The sequence below is a fragment of the Morus notabilis genome, unplaced genomic scaffold (assembly GCF_000414095.1).
Source record: "Morus notabilis unplaced genomic scaffold, ASM41409v2 Scaffold1009, whole genome shotgun sequence".
NCBI lineage: Eukaryota > Viridiplantae > Streptophyta > Magnoliopsida > Rosales > Moraceae > Morus > Morus notabilis.
This window is the reverse complement of record NW_010357868.1, coordinates 732,259-743,220: the sequence shown is the minus strand read 5'-3', so window position 1 is coordinate 743,220 and position 10,962 is coordinate 732,259. Positions and strand designations below refer to the sequence as shown.

At 33.2% G+C, this 10,962-nt stretch overlaps 2 protein-coding genes across 2 annotated transcripts; both read left to right on the top strand.

Annotated features, from left to right (window-relative positions):
• On the top strand, positions 1 to 1,762 carry LOC21404713 (2-oxoisovalerate dehydrogenase subunit alpha 1, mitochondrial). Its single transcript, XM_024176923.1, has 4 exons — positions 1 to 133; positions 913 to 1,052; positions 1,418 to 1,609; positions 1,712 to 1,762. The coding sequence occupies exons 1-4, from the start codon at positions 1 to 3 to the stop codon at positions 1,760 to 1,762; spliced, it is 516 nt and encodes a 171-aa protein (XP_024032691.1).
• Positions 1,763 to 4,560: 2,798 nt separating this feature from the next.
• Positions 4,561 to 10,329, top strand: LOC21404712 (serine/threonine-protein kinase CDG1). The gene is made up of 10 exons (XM_024176915.1): positions 4,561 to 4,738; positions 4,918 to 5,077; positions 6,189 to 6,290; positions 6,892 to 7,079; positions 7,446 to 7,847; positions 8,159 to 8,319; positions 8,528 to 8,601; positions 8,746 to 8,896; positions 9,031 to 9,180; positions 10,249 to 10,329. The coding sequence occupies exons 1-10, from the start codon at positions 4,561 to 4,563 to the stop codon at positions 10,327 to 10,329; spliced, it is 1,647 nt and encodes a 548-aa protein (XP_024032683.1).
• The last annotated feature ends 633 nt before the right edge of the window (positions 10,330 to 10,962 follow it).

Genomic DNA, 10,962 nt, shown 5'->3' with positions numbered 1-10,962 from the left:
ATGCCACAAAAAATTTCTTATTTGGGATTTAGGCATACCTCTTCCGGTGGGCAGCGGAAACAGCTCGTCCACGGTTGCCGGAATCCGCCAATGAGCCAGCTGGAGTGGGTGGAGGAGTTGCAAAGGAAGAATGGCAAGAGGTGCTCTTGAGCTCCTCTCTATCTCTCCCTCTCTCTCCCACGTTCGGGCACCACACACACACCCCACACACCACAAAAAAAAAAAAGGGTGGCACCAAAAAATGGAGTAAATGAGATGGGGTGAGGATATTGGCTTTAACCAATATTTAATTAGAGAGAGTATTTGGTCCAATGGGCTGACCAAATATTATGAGATAGATGGAGTTCATATACTTCAAGCGAGTTAATAAAACAAGGGAAATAGTAGAAAATATGCCAATATGAAAAGTTTAAGAAAGTATATAGGCCAACTTTTAGTTATAGAAATTAATAGGCCATAACTTGTCAAGTTATGGTTCATAACCAGATAAGTTATGGACAAACTTGTCAAGTTATGGTTCATAACCAGACAAGTTATGGACAAAAACCGTAAATTATGGATAAGTTATGGTTCATAACTAGACAAGTTATGGACAAAAATAGTAATTTGACCTATTTATTAACTTATGTAAACTATTAACCTATTAATTTTAATTCATCTTAAGTGTTGGCCTATTTCCCTATTTCTCCCATAAAATAAGTGTCCATCCTATAATGGACCAATATTCAACATACATGCATGTGTTAATTTACATTAACACAATTGTTCATAAGATACTTTAATTAATAACAGAGTGAATTATTATGATTATGGAAGTCCACATAAAAATATTCCAACATATTGTACATCTTAGTAGGACACTGTTTATAGATTTCAAACTTGTAATTCTCACTAGTGCTTCACCTTTGGCAGGTGATGGCATTGTGGTTAAGGGCCGAGCTTATGGAATCCGAAGTATTCGGGTAGATGGAAACGATGCTCTTGCCGTTTATAGCGCAATTCTCAGAGCTTCTGAAATAGCCATAACTGAGCAGAGACCTATACTAGTTGAGGTGCATTTTAATTGTTCTTCCTTTGCTTATTATAAAGTAGCTGACTTTAGTAGCAGATCAATGAGAAAATCTTTCCAATAGAAGCACAACATGAAAAAAAGAAACATTTTAAATATAAAATTTCACTATATAAGGACATAGTTTTAATAATCGATGGAATGCATGTTTGAATTAAAAATTTTAAAAATTCAGTAGGGGCAAGAAATCCCAGTACTAATTTGTACGTAGCTCTGTGGATAGCTGACATGTTTCTATCAAAGCATAGACATATATTTGTGATAAAAAGGACTGCATAGTAGCACTATAATGCACACATTTAACTTTTCTCCATTATGCTTGGTTTTAAAATTTTGCTTAACTTTTAGGCCCTTACCTATAGAGTGGGACACAATTCCACTTCAGATTATTCGACAAAGTATCGAACCGCCGATGAAATCGAGTACTGGAAAATGGCGAGAAACCCTGTTAACAGATTTAGAAAATGGGTGGAAAGAAATGGCTGGTGGAGTGATGAAGCTGAGACCGAGCTCCGGAGCAGGAGCAGTGTAAAGAAGCAGGTTGTTTTAAATGCCTATATATCTTCTTTTCGGGTTGCTTTTCTTAACCTTGTTTTCTACATATATTCTTTCTTCTAACATATAATAAATTTTTTGATGCAGTTATTGCAGGCAATTCAAGTTGCAGAAAAGACAGAAACCTCCAATTGCTGAGATGTTCACTGATGTTTATGACCAAACACCACAAAACCTTAAAGATCAAGAGAAACTTCTTAGAGAAAGCATTAGAAAACATCCACAGGATTACACTTCTGAGGTTCCCATTTAGGTGTTTCAGTATATTTGGAAAGTGATCTAAATAACAGTTTTTATTTTTATTTTTTTGGGGTATTTCAGAACACTTTTTTTTTTTTTTTTTTTTTGTATTGGGATATGACATGTAATTAATTAGATAAAGGAATAAGCACTAGTACAAGCTTGAAAATAATTAGGATGCCAAGAATTCGAAGCATGTACTTCAAATTCTATTTGTCGTTTTCTTCCATTTATGTCGTTTTAGTTCTTTGATTTCGTTTGTCGAGGTTCTTCTCGTTTCAAACTTTTTTTCGTTCTTTTCGTCGGCTTCAAAGTTGTTCCTGTTTTCCAATTGACGTCGTTGTAAATTGTTTGTAGTTTCTTACGTCGTTGTAAATTGTTTGTGGTTTTAATTTTTAAAGTAGTTACTCGTTTTCGGTGAATTGGTTTTCTGTTAATTCTGTTTTCCAATTTTTGGCGTTTCCCAAACGATGCCATTTTTAAGTTGTTGTCGTTTTTACCTTCATGCTGTTTTCACACTTAATGTCGTTTTCTATTAATGTTTGTGTTGTTTGTTGAGGCTCGTGTCGTTTTTTGTTTAGTTATTGTATTTGTCGAATTGTCTTTTCTTGTGTGTGCGTATCTGTGTTTTAATCCCGTTTCGGCGTTTCCTAATCATTGCCGTTCTCCAATTGATATTGTATTTATGGTCGTTTGAATACTTGATGCGGTTTCTAGTTAATGTTGTTCGTCGTTTTCATAGAATTACGTTTTTATATTAACGCCGCTTTTTAATTGTTGTCGTTTTCCAGTTGCAAGTTGTTGTAGTTTTTGACATTGATGTCATTTTCATAGAATTTCGTTTCTATATTAACGCCGTTTTGTAATTGTTGTTGTTTTCCAGTTGATGTAAGTAGTTGTCGTTTTTTAAAGTGATGTCGTTTAGTACTTGATGCCGCTTTCATAGAGTTAGTTACCTTTTTATATGAATGCCGTTTTCTAATTGTTGTCGTTTTCCTGTTGTTGTAATTAGTTGTCGTTTTTGACATTGATGTCGTTTTCTTGTGAATGTTCTTTCACCGTTCATGTAGGTCATTTTGATCTTTTTTTCAACTGCCGTCATTTTCCTCATGAATAACACCTTTTTTTTCATTATTTATTGGTGGCCGGATCGTGTCACGAGCGACACGGTTACAAAAAAAAAAAAAGAGCTAATAAGAATTATTATTTGATTAAAAGCAACTTATTGCAAATTAATTATCAAACTCATGAACTGATGTGGCAATACAATTGCCACTGCGAGAATGATCTTTGGTCATTCAATTTAGAACATGATATTAACAGTAATTGAGACATGCAAATTACAGAAAGGTGGAAACAAATAAGTTGCTCTAGACGGATCTTATTTTTTAAACTATTAGTCAGTAGCTGCTTACTAGAGGAATAAGAATATTCTTTCTGGTATATACGCCGACATTGTCAAATAATTTTAGAATATTGTCTTAATAGTCTAACATAGTAGATAAGATAAAGATTTGGATTCCAACATATTTAATGTGCTTTATATTATTACTTTAAAAAAAAGGTCTTGTCACGTGACCTCAGAGGCTCCCCAAGTATTGCTATGCATACAAGTTTATTATTAAGAACAGTGTCATTCAGTATCATGAGCAGAACATTATTATTTGAATAACAATATTAGCTCAACGCTAATCCTAATTTCTTTTTTTTCAATAATACTAAAAGATCGCATTTACTAGTGAAAAATGACAACTACTTACCACCACATGAATTGGTAGTAAAAAGTGTCGTTGGTACTACTCTTACTGTTAATAAGAGTGATTTAGTTATATACGAAATTGTCTCTGCACAGAGATACAAGTTGGTTCGTGGTTCCAAAACCAACTTTTGTAGGGCATATTGTATTTCTTTGCACGGCTGGTTCCCAACAACTTTTGTAGGGCATATATATATAAAAGCTCACTCATTGGAAACTGCTACACGCACAACTGTTTTTTTCCCCTATCTCATTACACCATTTGATTCACCACTCCATAAATTTTACCTCAAATTATAAGCACGTCCACCAAATATTATGTTCTTCAAATTTGGAATGGAATATTTATGATTATAGAGATAATATTCTCCAGGAACAGTACGTTATATTTGACCAGGAAAGCAGGGCCAAGTCAAAAGAGTAATCAATAAAGAAGGCATAATAGAATAATCATAGATTCCGATAATTTGAGGAATTAAAGACAAATGACTAACTTCTTGAAGCGTTAGTCCATATATATTTTCCCTGTAAGTAAATGCTTCAGAAAATGTTTGTCATTGTACACGTCCGTCCTTGCATTTAAATTATATATATATATAGGACAAAGGAATATCCATATAGCATATCTCTATACAGAACAATGCAAACATCGAAGAGAATTGCAAGAGAAAGAAGACGTTCTGATCATCAGGACTCGCCGCCAATCAGAGTCTTCCATCTCTCCATACATTTTCCATAAACAACTAACTTTCTCATGTATCAAAACTTGTTTAGTTAATTAGTCTTTTACATTTAAACGCCAAAGTTGGCCTAGAAAATTATTAATATATATATATATATATATAGACGTAAGAAACTAGAGGAACAATAATTACTAGTTACCAACACATCCAAGAATTAGACCACACTAATAATATATAGCAGTTCAACAATGGAGATTATGGCAAGTGCAAGTCCTCCTTGGCCGTCACAAGTTCTAATTGTGTATGACGCGACGAAGGAGCGCTCCGATGGCGAGCTCAAGAGAACCGTCGACAATGTGCGATTTAGAGGCAACATTCTCCGGTCAGGAGATACTCTTGTTGTTATTGGAATCTTGCACACTCTTCACCACCCTAGTAAGTACTGTATCATTACAAAATTATATATATTATTAATTAATTTCCACTAAATTAATTAAACCCTTTAATTTTAGTGTATTTGCTTTTTTCAGATTTCTCAACTTCTCACTAAACTACTTGAAATGATCTCTCTCTTTTTTCTTTTTCTTTTTTTTTTTTTTTTTTTTTGGGCGTAGTGGGTTACCCCATGAAATTATATTCAGAAAATTTTATGACGAGTGACCGGGCAACAGAGAAAGAAGTCTCAAAGAAACTTGATGCTTATGTGAAGATGCTCCTGGAAAGCGCTGAAATTTGTAAAAATGAAGGGGTAATGTCATGTGTATTCTCTTATAACATACATACTACATATATATATATATGTATAATATATCAGTTTTATAAGAGTGATTACTTTTGGGATTAGACTCTTAAAAATGCATAACATTAATGATGCTTGTTCTTTGGTAATTAGCGTGATCAGGAGTACTCCTAGACCACAGTTGTCATCTTCTAGTGTCCGAATCCGAATCTCTCCAAATATGTGCTGGATAAACTGTTACTTACTTTTATTTACCAAGGAGCTTTCGAGTAAATTGGTCATTCCTTTTTGACATTAAATCTTATTTCTCAGAAAAAAGTATTATGTAAAACTCGTAGATATACAAACCTTACGGTTTAAAATAGATCGATATATTGATATTGTATATATATTCACCAATTTATAAGGTAACAGATCGCTGAAGGATTTGAAAAAAAATGAAAAAGCGTACATTTTGACTAAAAAAAAAAACGCTCTTAAGATAAAAGGAAAAGAATAAGAATAAGAAAAATTAGTTAGGAAAAATAAAGATTCCAAAATAAGATCATATGGGTACTTTTCACAGTTAAAATCGACCCCCGACCGAAAAAGGTTGAAATTTAACGTGAATTTGAAATCATGTTATACAACTAAAATTAATATAACGTGTGAATTTCTTATAACCTCAAAATATGGAGTTAAAAAAACGAAAGGAACACTCCTTTGAGTCTCTTTTAACGATCATGATATAAAGTAATATCTCATTCACAAACAATGAACAAATTAAAGAAAAAAGAAGGAAGACGCTGTTATCCTCATACATTTGCAATTAAATCATCTAGTTTTCAACTTATTTTTATTTTTATTTTTTATTCCTGATCACGTATAGCTATTGCCTTCAAATGAAATATCTAGATGCACACACCTGGTTGTATTACATTTTCAAGCATTAAGGTTTAATAATTTATACTTCACCGGCAGAAAACCACCTTTTGATGACCAAAAGAATAAATCTATTTCTGTAGCAGTTTAAATCCAAATTTTGTGTTTTTAAACTACATGTGTTTCTATTACATATGCGAATTATGTCTCATATAAGCAATATATATAGCTAGCTTATTGCTTATTCATCACCATCATATAATTAAATTTCCTTGTTATAATATTCCAGATCAGCATTGAAGTCAAAATAATTGCTGGGTATCCCAGCAAGCATGTTATTTTGCAAGAAGTTACTTCCCGCAATGCAAGTTGGGTTCTACTCGACAGGTATACTTTCTTGTACATGTATCTACCTTAGTGTTGTGCTTCATATTTATCTTCAAATGTGTGCACGCGCGTAAATATGAGATATTCTCCCGTTTGTTAAATGAGTTCCATCATAATTCAAATTAAATCTTTTCGCTATAGTGTTTTTTCTAGTAAAAATTTAAATTTTTATTCAAACTTTATATTCAAACGTATAAACTACATGGGTCCATAGTAGATCATGATACATGTTCAATTTATTTTGCTAATTGGAATTAACTTAATTTGGCTTCCTCTTCAAGGGAAGAGTTTCGGCTTAATCTTTTGAGTGGTACTTCTGGTTATGTGTTCAATTCTTAATTTCGTTTGTTGTGTTGTCCTTGTTTCTCTTCTCTGCGTTGTTCATAATTTCATACACTTTTGTATTTTTTTTTTTATTTAGTATATTTTTTTTGAGTGGGGAATTTAACAGAGAATTTAGTTGCTAGTGGGTGCCAACCTATATATGATATGTTAGTTGTCTTTCATATCATTTATTATTTTCTCTCACAGTTTATTAAAAAATCTCGTTATATATATGATCTGTAAATGATAGTGATTTGCAAATTAATGGCAAGTGTAGGCACCTTAGAAAGGAAATCCAAACTACGGTTATACCATGCAAGTTTTCATTCATTCAAGGTGACTTAACCTTGGAAGCGGGGAAGTTTGAGTTTACAGGTGATCCTCATGCAGTTCTTACAGAACATAAAAACTTTATCTCCCTATCCAAGCAAGTTCCTGTATCGATCAGTAGACGTCGGGGTTCGAGTGGTACTCAAAATTTCGATATAAATACCGACCAGTCGGCTACTTCTTTGAGTGATTACAGTAGCCATCCAGTATCTAATGATAGCTTTGATATGCCGAGGAGCAGCTCTTCATACTCTAATAGATCACTTTTTAATCTTAAGCATGAAAAATCAGGTACAATCGCTTCCTAACTCGTATAATCTTTTAACAAAGGTTGTTAATAGTTAATATCATTATAATTCAGTATTCTCCATACCTTCTAATACTTTAAGCATCGATATTTCACATATTTGTACAACTAACTGCAAGCTTAAAGGGTGAAAAAAGAAATTGTGTAAAGATTGTATTTTATGTTGCGGTTTGATCCAGCTTTGTACCCCGTAGAAGAGAATAATTACTTGTTCCGACACACATGTTCTTCTGCTCCTATTCTTTGCATAACCTGTGGGGCAAGAACTGAAACTTACTATATCAAAGAAGCCGTGATATTCAAGTACAATGAAATTCAGGCTGCTACAGAAAATTTTTCCAAGGAAAACTTACTTGGAGAAGGTGGATATGGTCATGTCTACAAGGGTCAACTCAACAGTGGACAGCTCATCGCCGCGAAGGTGCGAAAAGAAGAAAGTAGTCAGGGATTTGCAGAGTTCCATTCGGAGGTTTACGTCTTAAGTTTTGCGCGTCACAAGAACATAGTGATGTTGCTAGGCTATTGTTCCAAGGAGAACATCAACATATTGGTTTATGAGTATATATGCAACAAGTCTCTTTATTGGCACTTATTTGGTAAGTCACGACATTGGTTCAATTTGGATAAACGTTTATTTTTTATTTCATTAATTTTAATAATTTTGGTGCAGAGAAAAATACTAGTGATCTTATGCTACTTTTATTTAACCAGTTAGAGATTGATATGTAAGATTACATAAGACTGATCTATATTATAATAAGTAAACTTAGAAATTTTAGTGAATATTGATTCAAAAAGACTAATCATGACATACTACTCTTTAAAAACTATACATTTCTGTTTTTCTAGTCGGTAAACACGCAAGTATTGCATTGCATCTAGTAATTTATTGGAGCTACCTCCATAGATAAAGAAGCAACTCCTCTAGAATGGCACCAAAGATATGCTATTGCCATTGGGACTGCAAAAGGATTGCGTTTCCTGCATGAAGAATGCCGCGGAGGTCCTATAATTCATCGGGACATGAGACCGAGCAACATCTTGCTGACGCACGACTTTATTCCAATGGTACAAACGTAATTGCTTTGCAAATTGAAAGATAAATACTTGCAACACCACAACTAATAAAAAAAAAGGAATTTCTTCTGTAGATCTTACGTTATGGGACCTGCTTTCTACTACTATGTAGTGTTGAGCACTAGTGATTACGCTTCCTAATATTGCAAGATTATTAGTACTGTAGCTGATAGAATGATGTCTTTTTCTCTCCCTGCAGCTGTGTGATTTTGGGCTCGCGAAATGGAAAACAAGCGACGATCCTGTGCAGACGAGGATACTTGGAACATTAGGGTGAGGACTAATCTTTTAATAGCTATTCTGTCAGGAAAGGAATAACATTCCTACTTTATACAGTTTGTATCTCTTAAGATGTGGAACCAGATGACATGTAGTGAAGCCTTGTTTTTTTTTTTTTTTTCTTTTTTAATAATGCAGATATCTTGCTCCAGAGTATGCAGAAAATGGCATTGTTTCTGTACGGACGGATGTGTATGCATATGGCATTGTTCTGTTACAACTTATCTCTGGACGCAAAGTGGTGATCGACGTAGAAGGAGAGGAGATGCAACAATCTATAAGGCAGTGGGTATGTAAATTAATGTTGGTTCTCATTATGCAATGGAATTCTTCACAAACATTGTCGACTTTTCAATATTGAGATTGGTATAGAATTTAACGCTAGACTAAGCCTTATAATTATGCGTTGTGAGAAAATATTAGGCGGAACCAATATTACAGAGGCTGGCACTACATGAGCTGATTGATCCTCGGATTGAAAATTCACACGACACATTTGAGTTCTACCGCATGGCTAAAGCTGCATACTCATGCGTGCAAAGAAGCCCTGAAATGCGCCCATCCATGGGAGAGGTATTTTAACTAAAGATGCTTAAGTCCTTCCATATTTCAAATTAACGAGAATAATGTTAGAGATGCTAAACTCTAATCCTAACTATTTTGTACTAATATACGTAAGCTGTCATCTTTTTATTAGTAGTTGTTTAAAAGATTGCCATATTAATTAATAATAAGTAAATATATTTACTAATAAAAAGATAATAACTTTGTACCATGCAAGTTGCTTGAATTAGAGTTAGTGTCCCGCACTAGTCAAATAATAATAATAACTTGGTGGGGGGATTTGAAGTATAAACATCTCAACAACGAAGATGAGCCTACAACCACAAACACTTAACTGTATCTAGCTACTCTTAATTAATAAGCTGCTTGTTAGAGATATAGAGGTTTATGATATAATTCATTTTAATGAGGAAAAATTATAAGATAACCATTGTTTTTCATTATTTTATTATTTAGGCCATTAAAATATATTCTGGCAAAATATGAAACATGTACTGGTGGAATACAAAAAATAAATGATAAATTTAAAATTGATAGAAGAAATAAAATAGTCTTATGTAATGAGATCCTGGTTCCCAAACTCTTATGAATTTTAGGCGTAATATATGGATGCCTTTGAACATACTATGTGTATGTTTGGTAGTGATTCTTGGAGCTAAAAATTAATTCTCTAACCATCCCCAACTGAAATTTGTATTTGGTAAAAACTATAAAAAGTGATTCTTGAAGAATTTACAGTCAAAATTAAAAGCAGCCCTAAGACAATTTTGACTTTTATATTGTGCAGTAATCACCTTGAAGTACAATTAATTAAACTTTTATAATTCCCATAATACCTTTGAAATTAATACTTGTATAAATACAGTTTACTAAACACTCGGCTGTTTTTTGTAACAGATGTTTATTTTTTAGCACAATTAAGAACAATTTTTTTTAAAATTTACAGCACTACTAAATTGGTATTATGTACCTAACTATACTATATAGAGGAAGATATGTCCACTAGCTACATTTCATTATTTCCACTCATAAATGTGCTTTGATAATCTTATTAATATTTGGTTTTTATAATCATAGGTTGTGCGCCTTCTTGAAGGGGACAATGATCATTTTCGTCACTTTGGAGATCAATTCATACCTCATCACTCGAAAGAGTAAATTGCCCCCAAGACATTATCGAACTTTTGGCACATTAATACTCCTTATACAAAAAATAAAAAAACAAGCAAACAAACATAGTGGCTCCTAAACTTTGTAATTACCCATCGCAAAGTTAAACCAAATCTGATTTTTTTTTTTTTTTAGATAGAATTTGATGGGCGACAGCCACGTGGATTTCATAGAATTTTGTCTAGTATCGTGGCTGTCTCTTATTAAGTCGTCTTAAAAGTTGAAAATCGTCAAGAGTTGGTTGACATTTCAAAAAGTTACAAAGCGTAGGAAGTAATGTGATTCAAACTTTTTTTGGAGGGGCAAAATGTGCAAAAAGCACCATAAGTTAAGGGTCTAAAGTGCGATTTACCCTATACAGGACGAAGGAAAATTGAGGAGTGATCATAATTTGCTTCCATATGAGGCTGGTTTTGCATTTTTGTTTATTCTTTTCTATGTTAAACATGTTCGTGTTCTGAAGACTTAGCTGGGTAGTTATGTAATTTATAGTTTTAAGAAGCCGTTTGTTCATTAATTTGTTTGTTCTTGTTCTTAGACAGAGGTGATGATGCAGTGATAAGTTTGTCATATGCAAAGTATATAAAACTATGGCATAGACAAATTTCAAGGTTTGTCATA

Coding starts and splice junctions, on each gene's coding strand:
- LOC21404712 (XM_024176915.1), top strand. CDS start 4,561: ATGGCAAGTGCAAGTCCTCCTTGGCCGTCACAAGTTCTAATTGTGTAT. Junction 7,848..8,158: donor TCTTTATTGGCACTTATTTG/GTAAGTCACGAC, acceptor CTACCTCCATAG/ATAAAGAAGCAACTCCTCTA. Junction 8,602..8,745: donor AGGATACTTGGAACATTAGG/GTGAGGACTAAT, acceptor TTAATAATGCAG/ATATCTTGCTCCAGAGTATG.
- LOC21404713 (XM_024176923.1), top strand. CDS start 1: ATGCCACAAAAAATTTCTTATTTGGGATTTAGGCATACCTCTTCCGGT. Junction 134..912: donor GGAGTTGCAAAGGAAGAATG/GCAAGAGGTGCT, acceptor CACCTTTGGCAG/GTGATGGCATTGTGGTTAAG. Junction 1,053..1,417: donor AGAGACCTATACTAGTTGAG/GTGCATTTTAAT, acceptor CTTAACTTTTAG/GCCCTTACCTATAGAGTGGG.